This window comes from Stylophora pistillata, chromosome 2 (assembly GCF_964205215.1).
Source record: "Stylophora pistillata chromosome 2, jaStyPist1.2, whole genome shotgun sequence".
Lineage (NCBI taxonomy): Eukaryota > Metazoa > Cnidaria > Anthozoa > Scleractinia > Pocilloporidae > Stylophora > Stylophora pistillata.
The window spans coordinates 53,576,619-53,597,476 of record NC_142520.1 but is presented as its reverse complement, the minus strand read 5'-3'; the positions used below and the strand labels follow the sequence as shown (position 1 = coordinate 53,597,476).

The following is a 20,858-nucleotide window of genomic DNA, read 5'->3' as shown; positions in this document are numbered from 1 at the left end:
CAAAAATAGACGCCCACCGCTAGCTTACGGAATGTGATATTGTAAACAATTTTGCCATGGGAAATAGATGAGAATTTGAAACGAAAGCAGGGATAAAAACCAATCAGTCGTCGTTAACTATGCAAGGCTATTGTATTGATTTCCTGATCGAACACGGTGTTAACTACTAAAATGTGCTTGGAATTCCGGAGTTAACCACAGGGTGCCTTAATAGTATGGGACTCAAGTCACGGAACTATGCGAATTTCGGATAGACGCCTGTCTAGTATTGCGGGCTCCGTTAAAAGAAAGTCTCAAAAACACTATTTGGTGTCCGCTAGAGAATTGGGTTCCCTAGTGGGTAAGATTATTTCCGCCGGTGCAGCGTTTGGGAGCATATCCAGAATTATGACCAGATATTGCTCAATAGCTGTCGCAGCAGCGCAGGATTGAGATTCGAAGTTTACTTTAGATGAGTATTGTGTAAGAGAAATTGAGTTTTGGGAAACCAATTTAGACAGACGGAATTTGAAAAGTATTGCAGTAAATGGTTTGAACCCGGGGGTAACATGTGAAGGTGTAGTCTGATCGTCCGGGTGAGTGTAGTCCTGAGAAGGACTGTTGTCGGTGGTAGTGACTGACGTTTCGACAACCTGTGCGGAAGTCATCATCAGAGTCAAGTGAATGATTGTTTTCAGTAGAATGTTCTTATTCCAGTTCGTGTGAAATGATCGGTTGGTTTTGCCGTGATGTTATTGGCTGTAAGACTCAAGTGACGTAAGTCGGTCGTGATTGGTCTGTTTCGATCTGTCGGTAAAGTTAGGTCGTTCTTTTTCGGTCGTTTGTGATGTTTATGTCGTGAATGAGTCGTTTGTATGGAGCGGGTAGTTGTTGACATCTGTTTAGGGGAGTCTGTTCTAAGTTAGTAAACCAGCTTTCCAGAGTCAGTCGTTGAAAATAGTCAGTGCTGTAGGTTAGGCGTTGCGTAGAGTCCCAGTCAATGTTGTGGTTGGTAAGTCGATGGTGTTCAGCAATGTGATTGCTGACATCACCTTTCCTCGTCGCCCGTCTGTGTTCAGTCAGTCTTGTTGTGAGGTTTCTGCCAGTCTCACCGATGTAGGAGGCTTGGCAGTCGGAACAATTGATCTTATAAATCGTTCCCTGTCTGTTCCTCGGTTCGTCTTTGTCTTTAACGTTGGTTAGTAACTTACTAACTTTGGTTTTTGGAAGTTTTCAGAACTTACATTATAAGAAATGTGTGTAGACCGTAAGGAGAAATGATTTGGAAATCTTGATAATGATAGGGTTAAAAGTGAAATTTGGAGTCCTGGAAAAATCAATCTGAGCCTGGAGAAGTCGTGGAAAAATCCTTAAAAGTTGTTTCTGAAAAAGGGTATGAACCCTGAGTAAAGAAATTAGAATTCCCATTATTTTTTTTTTTTTTTTTTTGACAATCCTTTCTGGAGCTAACTGTGTTTTCCCTATTGATGAGGTACTCACCTCTCTCCACTATGCTGTGGTTTAATTGACTCGTAATCCTTGTGTCACAAGTAGCTTAACCCTTTTTATAACCCCTAAGATTGACTAACATCTAATTTCTCCTTACAATATCACCCCTGAGTCTCACATTAAGGTCAGGAGAATATAGGAAATGATCATCAAATAAAGAAGCTCTTGATTGTTAATTAAATTCTCTTACTCAGCACCTTAAGAAATGTTTAGAGAAAAGTATGGAGAATATGCTTACTGATGTCAGGGGATGACGTGTGTAGACCGTAAGGAGAAATGATTTGGAAATCTTGATAATGAAAGGGTTAAAAGTGAAATTTGGAGTCCTGGAAAAATCAATCTGAGCCTGGAGAAATCCCGGAAATCCTACTCTAAACGAATTCAACCTGAAGTAGTAAGGTCTTTTTTGGGAACATGTTATGTCTTACATGCTGAAGAAACCATTAAGATGGTTTTTTTTTGTTTTTTCGTTACAAGATTCTGATCAATCTAGTGAAGTTTGTACATCACAAAAATCTTTACAACAGAAAAATTATGGTAAGACAGACTGAATTCACTGCTTTAAGTTTTTTGCCATGTTAGCTTACCTCCGGCCTTGAACACTGATTGATATAATTGGACCATTACACGCTTCTGGTTGGAATCATTGTTCTTTGCTTACAGTGTGATTGATTGATTTTGTACAGAGATCCCAGTAAAAGACCGTATCAGTAGTGGTTCTATAGAAATTATTTCTCTTTTTTTTTTTTTTTGCAGTAAAACAAGGCACACCAACAGATAATGAATTGGAACAATTAGCCTCTCAAATTGGTGAAAAGTGGATAAGGCTTGGGCGTCGCCTCAAGGTCGAGGATGCAAAACTAGAGGATATAGGACAAAGACGAGAGGGTCTGGACGAGAGAGCATATCACATGTTAAAACACTGGAAACAGAAGAAAGGTTGCAGAGCAACTTTCCAAGTTTTGAATGCTGCATTACAGGACGAACTTGTACAGCGCAAAGACCTAGCTGAAAATTTTTGTTACCACCAAGGTAATTATTTTCAAGAATGTCGCTTAGTTCAAAATTGTTATTATGAATTATTTTAAATTACTGTTTTTATTGCCTGGCATGGAGTCGCTTAGGAAGCAGTCTCAGAAATTTCCATAATTATGCGCTCACTGAGAGCTGCATAAATTATCTTCAACTTGGCAACCAGTGCTAGTGCGTATGAGTAATAAGATGTTACTTCCTGATTTAACTTCCAGGTAAGCTAACGATTTCGTAGCGTTACGAAACGTAAATTATTGTAACGTACCGTCACGTTATCAGTCTCCAGAGGACTCAAAACTAGCCCAGATCGCCTCAATCCGACTACAAGGCTTAATATCAAGGGAAATTAATCTATATCATGTCTCTTGGCTCTAAACAAAAAGTTAGGAATGTATGAACATGTTTTTATGGAAAACTTGAAACCGCAAAAAACTGACTCCACTATTAGGGAAGGATCAGTAACAGGTGCCTCTTATCTTTATACATTTTGGCCAAAAATTCAAAGAAAAAAAGTTAGAAAACAGTTATGTTAGGTAAACATGAGAAGGAAGGATAAGAATAACGATAGATGGGAACTACAGGTTAGAGCAAAAGTTTCAGATACGAAAATTTCGTTTCAGTAGCACTTTAAAGCACTGACAGATATGTCCAAACGTTACACTACATTATCTTTGATTTCTGCTGAAATATCTGCCTTCGTAGAGCTCTGTGTAATAAATATTCCTCCGTCTTCCGACGAATCTATCCTCTTTCTAAACCCAGGTTCGCATTGAGTAAAATGACTGAATTCTCTGGCTTATAAAGTATGCAAATTAGCAGTGTTACACGCCTTGCACGAGTTAATTCCATCATTAGAACTGTTTTGAACAACTATAACAACGAGCTACAATAACAACCCTCGGCACAATTAAAATCTAAGATATATTCATCACAACAAAGAACAATAGCAATGAGCATCACAATTATCACACCTATACAATGAATATATGAACTTCATATATTCATTGTTCATATATTCATTCGAAGATCCAACACAGACACAGAACAATAGGATTTCATGGGGATCAATAATTATAATGGATAATTACTTGGCACATGGCATTATGAGAAATATTGCAGCCAGCTGAGGCCTACGGCCTCAGCTGTAGCCTCAGCTGACTCAAGAAGCTAGAGTCGCTCTCGGCTATCGCCTCGAGCGACTCTCACGCTTCTTTCGTGCTTAGCAACCTCCCGCGTGCATCCATAACTCAATAGTGTACGCTGTGGTGTTTACCATTTGTTAAATAACACACGGTAACTGACATCTCCAAAAATGAACAGAGAAGTTTCAAGAAGGTCCAACATTCCTCCTTTCCTTTTCTTTGAACTTTAGGCGAGCTACGCTTTGTTAGAAGTAATACTTCTGATAGTATTTTACATTAAGGAGACATCTGTTAATATTTATAGCTCTGCTTTCGGTTACAATCCCAAGGCATGTATATACAAATTTGCATTTCTTTTACTATCGATCTGGTTTGGTGTGAGATGTTTCTTTCGGACAATTGAAGGTTTCATCACATTTCACAAGGAAACAAACATAAATTGCCTGAAACAGGGAGACTTGGGGCATTCTTCTTCTTTTCTCAAAGCAAAGCGGAAGTTTAAACGCTGTTTCGATCAAAGCCGGTCGCAATACATTTGTCTTTCGACACAGTATTAAGGAAATCGTATACTGATACGGTAGAGGAAATAAATCAGTATCTTTTCGAAGCCCAGAATTTTTCCAGGATTCGCAAATATGTCAGAGTGTAGACCTGTTTCGTGTCTACCCCTTCTCTCTTGATTATTTTATCCAACATTCCGTAACGGGCAAATATCGAACCTAAAAAGTCACTTGACTGCCAGTGTGTCACTTCAAGGCTCAGTTGTAGAACAATACATCGGTTATTTAGTGGTTGAAGGCCTTCTTTCCTTTTTTCCCTCCAAGTTTCTCTTACTAGCTGGGGAATTTATATTTTCCAGCTGAATATTGTTGCTCTTCTTTCATGTAGTTAAATTAGTAAAAACTTGATCTTTTCTAGCTACCCTTGACCAAATCATCCAGGAACTTCAAGAGATGCAGCTTGATGCAAGCAAAGTTAAAAGAAGAACAGATCTATTATCGGGGCTGAGGAATATTGCATCAGACAAGGGCTTCAGAATATCCGACAATCAAGGATCAGGAAATTGCATGTTCCATGCCTTGTCAGAACAACTGGAAATTGTTAAAGGAATCAAAATCCCATACGGCAGATTAAGACAAACCTTGGTCCAGTACCTCAGGAGTAACCCAAAACTAGTAAGTTGATGTCAGTATGTCTAACAGAGTATGCCACGTGATATTATCCTAAGATTATGATAAAGGTGAAGTGTGTATACAGGTCAACACCACCAGAGCCTATCCCAGGGTGAAGTGACCAGCTTGTAGCCTGGTGGGAAGAGGAACTGAAAGGTTGAACTTTATTTTGTAAGATTCCGCACAATGGTGTTGGTTAGAGTTGAATCCTTTGCTACTGAATATAGTTTCCTTAGAAGCAAGCTACCCCTTTCCGTGGTTAGAATATTTCAGTTTTGAACCACCTTCAGATAACAGAATTCTAGTTACTCTCTTCATGTTGAATCTTCCTGGTTTTTTCTTTTTGTTTGTTTTTTTGTTTTGTTTTTCCTGCAGTTTGCGAAGCGTTTGGAAAATACACGGACGTTTTGATAAACTTCTCAATCACAAAATTTGTTGTTATACAGTAAATTGCTAATTAAAGGTCGTCTCGAACCTTTCTGATAATGTTACTCCCTGAATCGTGCTTCACGCACTCAATTTTCTCTTAACAATCCTCCTTGGTTAAGTTTGCTTTAACTGATTTTTGTCACAGCCAGATGGAACAGACCTGTTTCACTTTGTCCATGGACATCAAACATGGACTGAATACCTAACACACATGGAACAAGATGGCGCTTGGAGTGATCAGGTGATTCTGTGTAGCACAGCAAACTACTTTAAAACGTGCATTCGTGTGGTCAGCAGTCTACCCCATAGCAAGGATGTAATCATTACGCCACATTGTCCAGTTGACGAAAGCAAACCACTTGTGCTGGGATATATTCATGAGGTGCACTATGTCAGCCTTCAACCCGCTCAAGGTACGTGTGCAGCTCATTACATTACAGTTAGTAATTGTAGTTTTATAACAGTATACTACGTTTAATGTGCGACTCAGAATCACAAAATGATCTGTCTCCTAACTCCGAAATGACAGTAAATTTATGCTTTAACTTCAAGGCTTTTTCTCCGTTTTCCTATTTGTTGTCTCTCTTTGCTCATTTGATACGGATCAAGTTGTGCTGTTCTTGGAAAATAGAATTACGTGATGACATGATTGGTTTTCATAATTTCCTCTCCAGTACTATGTGACGCTTAATCGCCCGCAGTTTGTAGAACCAAACGGCACTTGATGCAGTTTATTCTGCATCCCCAAAGAAGAACATAAGGTTCCTTTAACTCCAGGCCAGCTATGCTTTGTTAGAAATGGTACTTCTGATAATATTTTAAATCAAGGAGACTTCTGTTAATATTTTTACCTTTGTAATCCTATTTGCTTGTTATTTACTACAAAAACGAATTTATTTACAGATGTGATCCCCTCCTATGTACTGGCTAGAGGAGAATTTGCGCTAGAAGCATACCAAAGAGGATTACAAAGTGGCAGGACCTTTGACAAACGAACAAAGATTTTATTGATTGGTCAGGATCGTGTTGGTAAAACAAGTCTTGGAAAAAATCTCCGAGGTGAAAATTTCAATCCACATGAACCCAGCACTGATGGAGTGAAAATGATGCCCGCTGTGAAGGATGCAGGCCTAGGAGCATGGAGAAATCCTGCCTTTCTTGAATCCACAAGTCCCTTTGATCTCAAATGTGCTGAACTGGTCACACAGGAGTTACTGAGCAGCCCTCCGAAAGTCAAGGAAGCTGAATTAGGAGCACGGAGAAATCCTGTTTCTCTTGAATCCGCAAGTGCTGAACTGATCACAAAGAAGTTACAAGACAGGAATCCGAAAGTCAAGGATGCTGGTTCAGGAGCTTTGAGAAATCCTGCCTCTCTTGAATCCACAAGTACGGATGACCCCAAATCTGCTGAACTGTTCTCAAATGAGTTACTGTGCAGCTCTCCGGAAAAATCAAATTCAGCTTTACAATTTACTGAAGAATCAGTCAGAGATGAAAGCACGAAGACAAAGAAAGCCAAAGAGGAGTCTGCTGTTAAAGAGTCAAGAACAGAAGAACGTAGAGGTGATGATCTCACACATGAAGAAGTTTATAGAAATACAACAGAATCTAAAGGTAAGTTGACAACACTAATAAGAAAGAGTTTTCGTTTAATATTATGTACTTATTGACTGATTTGGACGGCCAAATGGGAAGCTATTTGGCTTGAAGTCATGAAGGTCCAAAGCGCAGCGATCAGGTCAGCGTGTCATGACCAAGAGAGGAAGAGCCAAAAAGGTGAAAGTAAAAAAGACTTATACTTGTTCAATAAGTGCGGTTAAGATCTGGACCATAGTCTACATAGTGCAAAGCTGGACTGCTGTAGAGTCTGTCAACAGTCAATTGAATGCAAAGGATCAGTAATGAGATGCTGAGGAAAAAGGAACATTTTACCTTGTATAATCAACAGTGCAGCAAGAGACTTAATTAGTCAGAGTTCGAAAATCAAACAAAAAAAAACAAAAAAAATGTCCGGCCCATGGAGTTGTAGGAGCGCCACACGAATTCAAAGTAAGGTAGCAGTAAAATGAGTAAGGGCCAAAGAAAAATTTCTCACTTACTCGTACAGCTGTTTGAGTTTTCTCACAGCTGGCATGAGTACCAGCAGTTGGGGTATTTATGTAATCACTTTCACCAGAGTGTGGTGAGGGTTGCACAAAAGAGCGAGGCTCTAAATTACGTGCGCCCAATATTCCACCCGTCCCACCCCAGGGGATGACATCCAGCACACAGTAATCTCGTGTGTGGGAAATTAAAGTCTCCTACCCCAACCCTGCAGGAGACGTAACCTCCATTTATTCGTCTCCATCCAAGAAGACTAGAATATCTAACCATTTCTTGATGTTATAGAAAGGTAGCAAATTCTTCTCAATTATTTTAAGACCCTGAGTGTTGGTCCGGCCGGGGCTCGAACCTTCGACCTCCCGCACAACAGTCCAGCGCTCTATCCATTGAGCTAACCGGAATCATAATAGGCTATTTGACTGATGACCATTTTTTTTTTCTTTACTTCGGCGATTAATTTTCACAGAAGTCAATTAGAAGTTCCTGGAGTAAAAAAACTCTTGATTTAATAGATGGTAACAAGAAATCTTTTATGTTTTTGCCAGCGTTCAACATTTTAAACAATCATAAATTGTGAGTTAGACGGTATCTGTTAGGAAGAATTATACTCTTTAACTGTCCACTTTCTAGTGTTTCAGTTAAATAGCTTTTTAGTGATTGAATGGAAGGAGAAAATAGAATACGTTTTCTCGACACACACTGCAGGAATGATGATAATAATATTTATAATGGTATGAATTGGTGATAATGATTTATCTTTAGAACAATATAATTATTGAACACGAAGAAAATCCTAAGTAATCTCAACGCGTATGCTAAAGAAAAAAAGAATAAAGGCTGATAGTTTCGAAAGAAACTGTTTGGGGCTGCGTCGGTGGGAGTAACGAAATAATTTGGATATATCAACAAAGTTGAAATGGTAAATTGGCCACCGTAATGATTACAAAAGCTGACGTTTCGAGCGTTAGCCCTTCGCTCCGACGAAGGGCTAACGCTCGAAACGTCAGCTTTTGTAATCATTACGGTGGCCAATTTACCATTTCAACTTTGTTGATATATCCAAACAAAAGTAAAAAAGTTGTGTCCTACATATTGGCTGATATTTACCCCAAGATTTTTATTAGAATTCAATGTAAGCATAATCCTCCCAATTCGGCTATACTTGTAATTAAAATAAAGCTGTTAGATCAGTTTGAAACAGCCTGTGAGTGAGAGATTACTTATGTCAGAACTTATTAGTGGTCATTTTTCCTGTAGCTGCTAAGGATAACAAAAAAGAACAGAACCTAGAGCAGATACCAGTACCCGTTGTCTCCCTCGTAGAGGCTGGCCTCGAAAGGGAAGATCCAATCAACAGTGAGAGCATATGGCCTGTGATTTGGGATTTTGCTGGCCAAGCAGTATATCATGCCATTCATCCCATTTTTCTGTCTCAAGAAACCATATATGTGTTAGCGTTGGATCTCACAAGAGATTTGACTGCCCAGGCACAGTGTCGTATAATGCCTCCTGATGGTGAAGAGAAATAAGTAGCCTCACCAGACAGAGAGGATACTAACCTTGATCACGTTATGAAATGGCTGGATTTGGTGCATTCATTGCAAACTGTCACGAATCTCGAACAAACAAGAGAGAAATCACGTGAGCTTCTATTACCTCCGATAATACTTGTGGGCACTCATGCCGACAGAGTCAGAAATTTGGGTCGCGATCCAGGCAAAGAAATGGCTGCGGTGCGTGAAACAATTTACAAAATGGCCTCACCTGAAATCCTACCACATATTTGTTGGTCTTGTGTCATCGATAACACAAAATCTGGTAATTCTGAGCTACAAAAAGACTCGGAGATAGTTCCATTACGTCAATAAATATTGAAACTGGCTGAAAAAATGCCACATACGAAGAAGGAATTTCCATTGCAGTGGCTCCGTGTAGAAGAAAAAATTCCTGAAGTGGTTAAAAATGAGGTTCATTATGTTACTAAGAAGCGTTTCCAAGAGGAAGTAGCTGAAGCCATTTGCCATTTTGACGTCAAAGATGACATAACAGAACTTCTTCACTTTTTGCAAGCTCGTGGAAAAGTTATCTACCATGATCTCACCGAAAATCCAGATGGGTTGGTAGTCCTGGATCCACAATGGTTGATCAATGTACTCAATATGATAATAACTGTGAACCCAACTTGGAAAGTATCACCTTCAGTCGAGAGACAGTACCTATTCCTGAAAGAGAGTGGACTTCTTTCCAACTAATTGCTCGATCATGCATTTGAAAAATTGAATTTGGAAGGTATTAGGATGAATTTGCTTCATGTCATGGAGACATTTGATCTAATTTGCGACTCTAGAGGCTGTGGAGGGAAAGACTACCCTTATCTTGTACCTTGTATGCTAACGGAAACAAGAAAGGATACGGGAAGCGAAGACACGAGCAACGGCCCTTTACTAGTGTTCCTCACTTTTGATCCCAACTACAAGTATGTTCCAAGTGGCCTATTCTGTAGATTGATTGTATTTTTTTGGGAATGGGCCTCCTAGTCTTTCGAAATAACACCCGCACTGTATGCAAACTCTGCTCGATTCAAAGTCAGCGATTCATACCACCTCTCTTTAAAGGCTCACAAAACTGTGATCAGCTTAAAACTTTGGACAAAGGGCGACTCCAGTGAAGAGGAAGAGAAAAGACTTTGTAAGCAATTGTTAAGGTAGGTATTATACCGTGTATAGGTGTGCTTAAGACCTTTTTTTCTCTTGAACTTGAGGTAAAGGGGAATTTTTAATCCAACCAAGAGAATTGTGACAGTCACTGTGAAACTGTTATACAAATCTTCCTACATGTGTATGTTAAAGAGACAAGACTTGAGCTCATAAAACGCCCACTCCAATCCTCTCTGGTTATTTCAACTAAATATGCAGACCTCCTCAGTACACTCTATCCTCACGTCACTCACCTTGCCTCTTTGAAGTGCACTTCCACCTCACTCCTTTTTTACCCTCCATTTTTTCTGCTCATTTGTTTTCCACTTTTGTTGTCACAAAACTGATCAAGCTTTTTTTTTTTTTTTGGATATGTTTTTTCAGTCACCTAGAACATTGCCGGACCAAATTGCGAAGCACCTGTCAGTGGTTAAAGTCTCTTTCTTCGGAATTATTTGTACAATGTACACTGTGCAAACCTTGTCCGAACAAGTGTGGCAAGAAACCTGGCATTTGTATTTTGCACAAGCAGCGAGGTTGTGGCCATTTTGACTGTGGTCACTACATTTCATTAAGAAGCACTAGTAAAGATTGTGAGTTCTCTACTCATGATGCACCCTTCTTCTGTCAGGAAAAATTGGATCCTTGGACTCAGGTCAGTGAATCTAAGTTAGGCTAAGTGATAGTTGATGCACAGAAATAACCAAGCCTTTAAAGTGGAGCTCCAGTTTGTAGGTTTACCACCCTCTCTTATATTAGAAAGGCACCTGCGTAGTTTATCTCCAAATATTTAGGGATCATCCGCATTTCCCAGTCAGTCTTTTCTAGGATTATGTTCATCTGTACAAAATGATGTTGCTTCTAATGTTAATCTCACATTTAAACAAATGAACTCAGTTAAAAGATTTGTGTCTCTTTTCTGTTTATTTTTCTCTCCTCGAAAAATAACAACAATAATAATAGTACTAATTTACCAATTTATATATCGCGTATTCACATGTGCTGATAAATAGCGCCTTACAATCATATGTTTAAGAGAAAGCAAAAGTACATTACTGTGAGAATAAAATGAACTATGGTACAAACTACAAAAATACTTCTTAAAAAGATAGGTTTTAAGTCGAGATTTAAAACTGTTCAGTGATGTTACTTGACGAAGCTTCATAGGTACGCCATTCCAGAGTTTCGGAGCTGCTGCTGAGAATGATCCTTATAAGGAAGACTAGTGAGATGGAGCAGCCAGTTGCTCATGTTTTTAGCTCGCCCGTCAATCGCCGGGGATAATGACGAGCGTTAATAGCAAAGGCGATCAGCTAGAATGATATGATGTGCAAGCGAAAGAGATTCATCTGGATTTTGACAGCGACTTTGGGAATATTCAGAGGAAAATAAATAACTAACTGCATTGGGATCATGAGTACAAAAAAAAAACCAAGCCTATTGCAGTTTTTTTCGCATCCAAGTGTTCAAAGTATAGCATATAATACCTGGGAAAATGGATAATTTCCTTGACCTCGAAAATAGTGCAAATTACATCCTCACCAATTCACGAGCTTGTTTTCGTTCGGGCGTGTTACACAAGTGTTAGACGTTCCTTTTATTTCATAGGAGCTTTTTAAGCCACTTTCAAGTTCGCTTTGTTTCTTTCATCACTATAATCACCTAATTCATCATCGTTGTCATTAAATTATTTATCTATTTCATTTATTGACGTTTGTTGTTCCTTCGGGCTCCTGAAAAAGCGTATATTTCCCCCCCGCTTTGTAGGCTTTGTCCGAATTTGGAAAAGGAAATGGTAAGTTTTTGGTGTTTTTTTTTTCGGTGGTTGTTGCCATGATTATAAATTATAAGATATTCATTGATCATTATATTCATTAATTTTGCAAACCCAGAACTGCACTATCTGATTTAAATATATTTTTTTCGCAAAATGGTGACTACGTCACATGCTCTCACTGTAAGGTCATAATATCTTGCCTTATTTCACGTTTGGAGAAATCTGGGTATGCTCCCCTCACGATCAACAGTGTTGCAGTTTCTCTCATGTTAACTTTCAGTAAACTCGATACAGAGCTTCCGGTGGATGTGTTCCTCCTTCCTCTTTCAATTTGCAACAGAAAACGAGTAGTGCGAACCAGTTTGGAAAAGACATTTTGAGGTTTCACACTCTGAGAACCACTTTCCTTTGGTCATCGTCAAAATGCTAAAGGAACCTTGACTAAAAAAAGTCACAGGCACCCTACAATTGTTTTCTCAAATGTTAACTTTGACCGATTTTTTCCCTTTAAAAGTTCCCGTTGGAACATTTGACAACAAACAATAGCTCCTTGTGGATTATAACTCTAAGTTGTCGTTAGTCGGATAAACAGTTAATTCTACCAAACTTGATATTAGCCGAATGTTTTTTTTCTTAAAGTGGTTGAGATTTCGTTAACTTCAGTTTTTTTAGTTGTCTGCTTTAGAATAGTCTCAAAATTTTTTCCCCTGAACTTTTAGTTAGAAAGCCACCCAAAACAAATTGGTAAGAAACGAGGCATACTGCTTTCTTTGACCAATGGCACTAGCAACCATGAACACAAATTTTGTTCAACCTATTCCGCCATGTTCGTAATTGTGGTCCACCCCCCTCCCCTATCCCGATTTTGAAAATCCCTGCTACGCTCCTAGTCTCACTCCCCATTCGCAACGGCAGGTTTGCCGAGAGATTGTGAAAACGAACAGATGTGATGTCAAATTGTTCAGTGGTATAAGAGCATTAACAACAGTAAATTATATGTAATACAATATCAAGTTTTAAACCCAAATACCTAAAAGCATACGTCTCTATTACGGTTTTCTATGGTTTGTGTATCTTTGTTCCTCAGACTTATCAAAAATTATTTTCTTTGCCAATTAACTTTTTCGTTGTCACTCAGTTTCCATTCTTTACTGATGGTCAAGCGAAACTGGTTACATTTTACCTATGGATTCTATTCCTTAGTGATGGGACGATCCCTGCATTGGTGTTAGGACGATCCCTGTTTTGTTTTTAATATCTTCTTTCAAAGGTCAGCTTCTCAAATGGCCGTCTGTTGGGATTCCTTACCTTGACTGTAGTCTCTGGGACTTACATACAAATTATAGTTCGCTCTCCATAGGCCTGAATGAACCACAGGACGAAACCCTATTCACTTCCTTCATGGACCTGTCATGTTTCCGTTCATTCCTGAACGGTAACATGACGACATGTTTCCGCTCCATTTCTGTCAATGGAATGTTATCGTTGCCTGTTTCCGTTACTTTTCCTTGTACGGATTCAAAATCTTATCATCAAGTTGCCGTAGTAACCGAAACTAATGAAGGACCGTATCTTAATCCACGGACGGGGCTATCGAGTGTTTCGATGGAGAGTCTTTAAGAAACGTGCATCTCATTGACGAATTGATTATGTCAGTGGTCTGTTGCTCAAGCTGTTCATTAATTCTCGTAGGCTTGGCAACTTTGAATGGCGTAAAAAGTGATGAACAGGACTTCAGTGACAATCCACCTCACCTCAATTTGAAGCTTTTAGATTTAGAGGACCTTTCTACGTCAGTTAGCGATTGGAGCGATGTTGAACTCCCAGTCGATATCCTGCTGTTAACTGTGAAGGACTGTGAGTTCTTGGCATGTTTCCACTATCTAAATCAACCCTCAAGGAGCTACCACAAAAGCATTGCGTATGTGTACTTGGGGTCCATGGGACATGACCATGAGAAGAAATTGAAAACTGCTTTGGTTAGATGTACCCAAGGTTCTGCAGTTCCTGATGGTGCTTTGACTGTTGTCAATGATGCAGTTCGAATTCTTGGACCCAAAGCGGTGTTTTCTGTTGGTACCTGCATTGGGCTGAATCCCGAGAAAGCCAAACTAGGAGACGTAGTTGTGTCTTCAAAGTTGACAACGCTTGCCCACAAAACTCCTGCGAGCAGGGATATTGGTAACCTTATCAGATATGCAGCTGATGGCTGGAGAGCACCCTTAAAAGACCCTCAAGCACGTAAAGTAAACGTGAAATGTAACGATACTGTCCTGAGTATTCCACGGTCAGAGGCATTCAGTGAGAATCTTATTCAGCAGAATCCTGAGGCAATCGCAGTGGAGGTGGAAGGTGAAGGTGAAGGTAAGACTTTCTTCTTAAATACCGCAACAACGCGTGGAGCAGTCTTAGGCATCCATCAGTTCTGGCTGCAGGTATTTACATTGTATTTTTAGGGTGGCGATATTCTCGATTTACAGCCCTTCCCGAAATCATTGTGGTACGTTCTGGACCGACTTGAAAAGCGTAATAATGAGGGCTAAGTACTTAAACCCTTCTCTCAGAAGAGGTTCAGGCTTTTGTATCACTTTAATATGAGAAGGCCTTACTATTAGGGGCACAATATCCAAAAACATCAATTCAGTCGTCGTGTCTCGCTATCATAGGAGTGTTTGCTGCAGCTCATTGTCTGAAAACGGAATGGGCGGTTGTAAAAGGCATCAAGGGTTACCTAAGTGCGTATCAGTCGTCAAGTAATAAGTGGGATGAATTCGCAAGTGTTATGGCAGCCTCTGTTGTGTCCCACATTTTGAGGAATCCAAGCGTATTCCAAGGTTGGAGCCATTACAATGAAGGTAACTGTCCTTTAGTAACTTACTCTCCTCTGGTTGAATAATTTTCTCTGATCCCACAAGTTCAGATGGTTGAACGAGAGGTTGGATCATTTTATTTAGTTGCCCCATTTCTACTACTTTGACCTTCTCATTTAATTAGATCATTTTGTGTAGCTGGACCATTTTCACTTGTTGAACCTGTTTTAACTATGTACATTATTTCAACTGGTTGGGTCATTTTCCACTAGTTGAATCATTTGTCTTGGGTGAATCATTTCCACTGTTTGGAGCATCTAAAGTAGTGATACCCAACTAGGTGGCAGGACGATTTGATCTAGGTAGATCATTTTAACCGGTTGGACCATGTGAACCAGTTGAGTCGTTTTGACTGAAGGTACAATTTTCATTAATTAAAAAAACGCTTGTGCTTTCACACATCCCATCCCACCTATATCGTACCAGTTAAAAAATTTACTATGATGTAATTATTATGAATCGACAATGGTTTCAAGTTTGCAATTGAAGATACATATTCAATACACGTCAATATATATATATATATATATATATATATGTATATATATATCTTATAAACCAAGCGCGAGGGCCGTACTGGGAGAATATCGGCCCGAGGTCTTGACAGGGCGGACCGAGTGCGGACCGAGCGCCGATATTCTTCTAGTACGATCCCAAGCAAGCTTGGTTAATAAGAGATTTATTTTACGACTGAAGTTCAAAGGGGCACACGTGCGGTATCATTCGGGACCATTCGGGACAGTGCTCGGTCCAATACTGAGAGAATATTGACCGGCAATAATGCATTTTGATTGGTTGATTTTAGTTATTGGCCCTCTGACTGCCCAAGTCATGTAATAAATATATATATTGATCGTTCGAGGACGACAAAGACGAATTGACGTGTATCAGATGCGAACGTTCGTAGGAATGAGGTGAAGTAAAACTGAGCTATTTGCATGTTAGTTTTGGAACTCTTTCGAAAACTTGCAAAATCGAATCTTTTAAACTTCCTTTGTGCTCAGCTGTTCACTGTTTGGACCATCTTAGGTAGTGGTAACCAATAAGGCGGCTGCATTTTTTGATCTAGGTAGATCATTTTAACTGGTTGGACATTTTCACTGGAGGTATAATTTTCATTGGTTGGATAACTTTAACCATTTTCATCCTTTTAACTTGTTGGACCCTCTTAACCAGTTGGATCATTCATACTTCAGGAATGAGGTCAACTATTTAAATCATTTTTACTGGTTGAACCATCTTAACTAGTAGGACCATTTTTACTAATTGGAGGGTCAACACCATTTGAGTTATTTAAACTGGTTTGTTCATTTTAACTGGTTGGTTCATTTTAACTGGTTAGACCATTTTAACCGGTACATCAGTCACTAGGATCGATCACCAAAACCCGAGTACACCATTCTGGCTAGTGTTTTAAACTTGATAAATTCAAGGAACACCTTGTTTGGTACAACTTTCCAGAGAGATTAAATCTTTCGTTGCTAGTAAATGTGCGTAATAGAAAGTCAACACAAGTTTCACACAAAGCTTATTGTAACTGCAGATTTGATAAATTCCTATAATCGGCACTAATATTCAACAGTTATTCCATGTTGGTGCACCAAATATGAGGTGATAAATAACTAGTGAGGTGATAAGCACCAAGTTGAATTTAATAATCTCATATCCAGTAAGCCTGAATGGAGTAACTGTTAAAATGCACGAAGCAAAACCTCACGTTAAGTAAGAAAAAGATAACAAATACGACCGTTTTGCAGTTGCTGGACAAACAATTCTGGCAGGAACGTTATTTCCCACCCCTGCTTGGCGTATTTCCATAAAACTGAGTCGATATATCTGGTTTTCATGGAAGAGAGAAGCTAAAGTAATGGGGAAGGTGAAATCTATAAAATACAAACGGTCTCCACTGGTTCAGGGCGGCTTAGAAATTCCAGTAGAAGTAACCGTGTATTAGGAGGACGAACGAGTATGGGAAATGTTAAAGAGGAAAACAGAAGTGAGCTCTCCTCTCGAGGGGACAGAGGAGTATCAAGATCAATCAAAAGACATTTTGAACTTGATTTTAAACGTAGACGTCCTGTCAGATAGTGACTCTGAAGAGCCAATAGAGTAGTCATGAACTAGTAAGGCTTTGTAACGAAATAAAGGTGCTTTAAAATAACAATGTGGTAAAATAGCGTGCATTAAATTTACTTCCACATTAATCAAGATACATTTAAATTAACGCGAATTTTGTAAAATCGCGTTAATAAAGTGCATTGTTAATTTCCTATAATAATGTATTTAATATTCAATATCTATGGCGGCCTTTCAAGTGCCCTTGGCCTGAAGTAAAAAAACTGATTTCCGTTGTAATCAGGCTTAAACGAAATTCTCCATCACTTTTTACACTAAAATATTTCACGTTGTCTTTTGCTTTCCTTATTTATTTTGAGTCCTCAAAAGTTCGCTTACTTGTCGACCTCTATTGTTTTTACCACTTGGATTAGAATAACTTTAATGATATTAATTCGTTCTCCTTGTTGTCTAGCTCAACCTTCGAAGAAGACCACCAGATGGAACGCATTCAATATAGTAGCCGTGGTTTTTGGCCTTCTGGCAGTTTTTATTTATTATATTTACAGAGGGTGGATTGGTTCCTGAAGTGTTCTGCTCCATTGGATTAATGTAACGTATTGTTAATGTTATGTAATTTTTCAAGTTTCAAATTATTTTTAAAATGGACTTAAAATGTCTTTAGTAATTTTAGTAATGAGGATATTGATAATTAGCCAATTTCCAAGTGCCGAAATGAATGGATCACGTTGAACTTTAAGTTTTCGAAAAGTTTTCTGTAATTCTAGATCGATAATCAGATCAACCCTTCGTAAGGAATTAAATGGGTAGATCTTGGTAGTCACTTTTCCTAACGAGAAGTAATAAGCTTGAGAAAGCTAAGCTGTGAACGAAAAGCCAAAAAGCTTCACCTCCATGTGAAAAGGCCCGTACTTTAGCTGAGAAACTCGCGCGCTGCGAATTTAGTGAGGATCGTGTTTACTTAACACGTGTAATGTGTAAGTACGGAGTACAGTCATTTGCTTGCACCAAACAAATGAGGGATCAAGTGTTCTACTTTAGTTAACCCTCAAAATCTCTTCATAAAATGGAACCACGATACTCCAGACGACTTGCAGGTTCGGAACCTGGAATTATTCCAAGATTAAGTGAACTCTGGAGGCTCAAACGTGTTCAATCTCTGCGAGAACGTGCAAATGACGCGCTCTCACCTGCCAAAAATGAAAATTTCCCGCAAGGAAGGATCGAACGAGCAAGTTATTCTCCTGAATGTTGATAGATATGAGGCGACATCCCGCATGGATGTCACTGTTGTTTCGTTTTTATTCCATATCATAGGCATTATGTTCCTTTACGTCGCCATTTATTAATGACGCACCACTCTTACGTCGCTCAAATTAGCCATTACTAATTTCCGTAACAGAATTCCTAACCGTTAGAAATTTCCGCCAGAATTTGAAATTTAAAATATGCCAATCAAAAGTTATCGGTACCTCGTGGTAAAAAATGCTGCTTCCTGATTGGTTATGCGGTACAAGAGCATATAACGAAGACAAGGTTCGAATCATAAAAAATCCCTGTTAAGGAGAAGCTTACGATGTAAGCTGCTTAAGGGTAGTTACAGTTTGGTTTGTACTGTGAGGTGGCGCAGGGGGTTGGAAGGGTGGAATGCCCACAAAACGAGAACTTAAACTATCAAACCCTGCACGCTGCGCATCAACTCCCCGTCTTTCATGTTGATTTCTACACCCATGAGGACTTCCTCATGGGTGTAGAACAATTTTCATAGAATACTCAAGTAGATCCAGAATCAGGGTTAAGGCGAGTAAAATAAAAAAAAAATAAAAAAAAGAACTATCATTTTAGTGCGTTATGCCTTCATCGTCAACTGCAGGTTGCTGACAGACATATCAAATTCACCTTATGACTCTTATGATTTCTAGATAAGAACTATGTCAGTATGTAGTGTGCTGGTAATACTCCTCTCAGTTGAAAAAGCTCTTGGTTTAAAAAGTAAAGGGTTTCTTACCGATTTCACAATGTTTCCCAGTGTACCCTTTCGTGTAAAACGCATTCATAATTGTTCTTCTCGTAATGTCCAGCGCCGATGTCCCATTGTTCTGAAAAGGCCAACTGATACATGGAGACTAAAGTTATAAACCACAAAGTTACAGTTCCGTGCAGGCCTCCCATTCTTAACTTGTTGTTGAAGAGGATTAAAAGTTTCATCGAAGTTTTTGCCGAAGAAAAATCTTTAAATTGTTGATGAATGAAAACAAGTGTATGCTACAATCGATTGCTTGTCTCATATAGCAAGGTAGCACTTAACGTGATGTAAAATACCAGTTGTGTAAGAGGTTGGCAGGAGAAAGACAATACCGACCTTTTCATAGTACTTTTCGAAAATTTGAAGTACAGCCAGGTTGAAGGAGAAGCATGAAAGCATGTTGACACAAGCCAATCCACACTCACTGCCTTCCATAACATAATCTGAACCAATGCTGGTGATGTTGAGATAGGAGAGCCTCAAAATTTACATAAGTTAGTACTTGGTCTGGCTCTCGGATAACAGTTCTACCTTGTCCATCAGCGGCTTTGTTCACACACCAAAAAATCATTAAAAGAGACACACGAACGTAAAAAACCACGAACGAAAGTGTTCAAATACGTCGTATTACACGCAGTATTACAGAGTCCTCCAGATGTGTAGGGCTACGGGTCTCAGAACTATATACTTTAAAGAGTAATAAACAGCTCCTCACCCTCCACCCCTCAGAAATTAGTTTTTTCCCCAGCCAAACAATGATAACAGATCGAGGTAAAGAGCTTAATGGCTTTTCATAATGGTGTCGGACGTTCTTAGGGCAATTTAAGAGAGGTCTTGCATAAGTAACTACTACTCCACCCACGATTCTTGTAATGACACTGCTGTAACTGGCCTGAGGGTAGAGTATGGAGTAAAACCCACAAGAATTTTTATCTTCACCATTTCAAAGTATCTTAGAGTGCCAAGAGTAACCGAGCTGTTGAAGTATTGCCCTCCCGCCTCACGGAACTTTCAATCACGTTCCTGTTCCTTTTTTTCCGCGGAACACACCCCAAACCTGTTTTTTGTGATTAATTTCAAACGCTTGTATAATTTTTTATCACTTTTTAACACCGATTAATTTACATTTATCAAATATTACTTTGATACCTTCAGAAAAATCAATTAACTAGATAACTTGTCCATCGACGCAGCGAAGAGGCAACCTTCCCCCGTCCCTTGTTCTAGTCTACCCATATACACACCCTTTCTTCTTGTCATAGCTGGGTCGCGTGACCTGGGAGAAGCATTGTGATGGAAATGGAACTTTAATGTGAGTTAAGGAGTGTCTACAACGAGTTGAGTCCAGTTGAACAATCAGATTGTTGACAATCTTTCTTCGATTTCGCTGTTATTGGCAGCAGTTGTTTTATATTTTACTGAGAGGTAAGTTCAACACAAATAATAATTTAGTCGATATGTTAAGTATAGCATTACTAGGCTAACTTCACTCCTGAAACGCGGACAAGGATAATTCAATGGCGGACTCGAGCTCGCCGCCCGAACGCACGGAAGTCATTTCCCCTCAAATGTTTTTGCGAGTCATTTTCAGTCAGTTTAATCTAGTTCTCTGGTAACTTCAATAGTATCTCTTTTCCTTTGCACTTTTAGTTTGCTGGGTTCTAATCTGTCCTTCGTACTTTAGCGACGCCCGTCAAATGCAGAGCACTCTCAACATAAGATCTTGCAGGATCTTGATAGGCGCAATCAGTCGGCGTTCTGTAATAGATTCGTTGAAGTAAAAACTCTGAGCAGCAGGAAAAGGAAAACAGTGATTATTACTTGACAGCCCTTTTAACGGGAAATTTTGAAAGACAATTGCAATGGAAAGCATGGGAGAAACGGTTTCTGATCTTGTTGACATCAGTCAGCTCTGATCGATCGTTAATTGTTCTGTCTGGTAGTTGTTGAACGTTGTAGTGTCGTGACCTAATAGGGTAATACGCTAGGGCCCGGATGTTAACGCACGAGGCGAGCTAGGCAAGAGAGTGTACATGTATAGTGGTGA

The 20,858-nt window shown here is 39.3% G+C and overlaps 1 protein-coding gene and 1 pseudogene across 2 annotated transcripts in view; both read left to right on the top strand.

Annotated features, from left to right (window-relative positions):
* The window catches only part of LOC148740345 (uncharacterized), a 43,044-nt pseudogene extending 24,238 nt beyond the window's left edge, over positions 1-18,806 (top strand). The window contains exons 5-7 of the transcript XR_015997111.1: positions 13,532-14,203; positions 14,506-14,694; positions 17,240-18,806. The product of XR_015997111.1 is annotated as an uncharacterized LOC148740345 (transcript). The remainder of the gene's footprint in view (positions 1-13,531; positions 14,204-14,505; positions 14,695-17,239) is intronic.
* Positions 1,912-8,895, top strand: LOC111343787 (uncharacterized). Its single transcript, XM_088749142.1, has 6 exons — positions 1,912-2,025; positions 2,245-2,520; positions 4,581-4,837; positions 5,409-5,676; positions 6,167-6,877; positions 8,624-8,895. The coding sequence occupies exons 1-6, from the start codon at positions 1,917-1,919 to the stop codon at positions 8,893-8,895; spliced, it is 1,893 nt and encodes a 630-aa protein (XP_088605268.1). The 5' UTR covers positions 1,912-1,916.
* Positions 18,807-20,858: the final 2,052 nt, after the last annotated feature.

Bases quoted from the DNA above. Each gene is read 5' to 3' on its own strand.
- LOC111343787 (XM_088749142.1), top strand. From the start codon at position 1,917: ATGCTGAAGAAACCATTAAGATGGTTTTTTTTTGTTTTTTCGTTACAA. The intron at 5,677-6,166 runs GTACGTGTGCAG...ATTTATTTACAG, and splicing joins CAGCCTTCAACCCGCTCAAG to ATGTGATCCCCTCCTATGTA. The intron at 6,878-8,623 runs GTAAGTTGACAA...TTTTTCCTGTAG, and splicing joins AAATACAACAGAATCTAAAG to CTGCTAAGGATAACAAAAAA.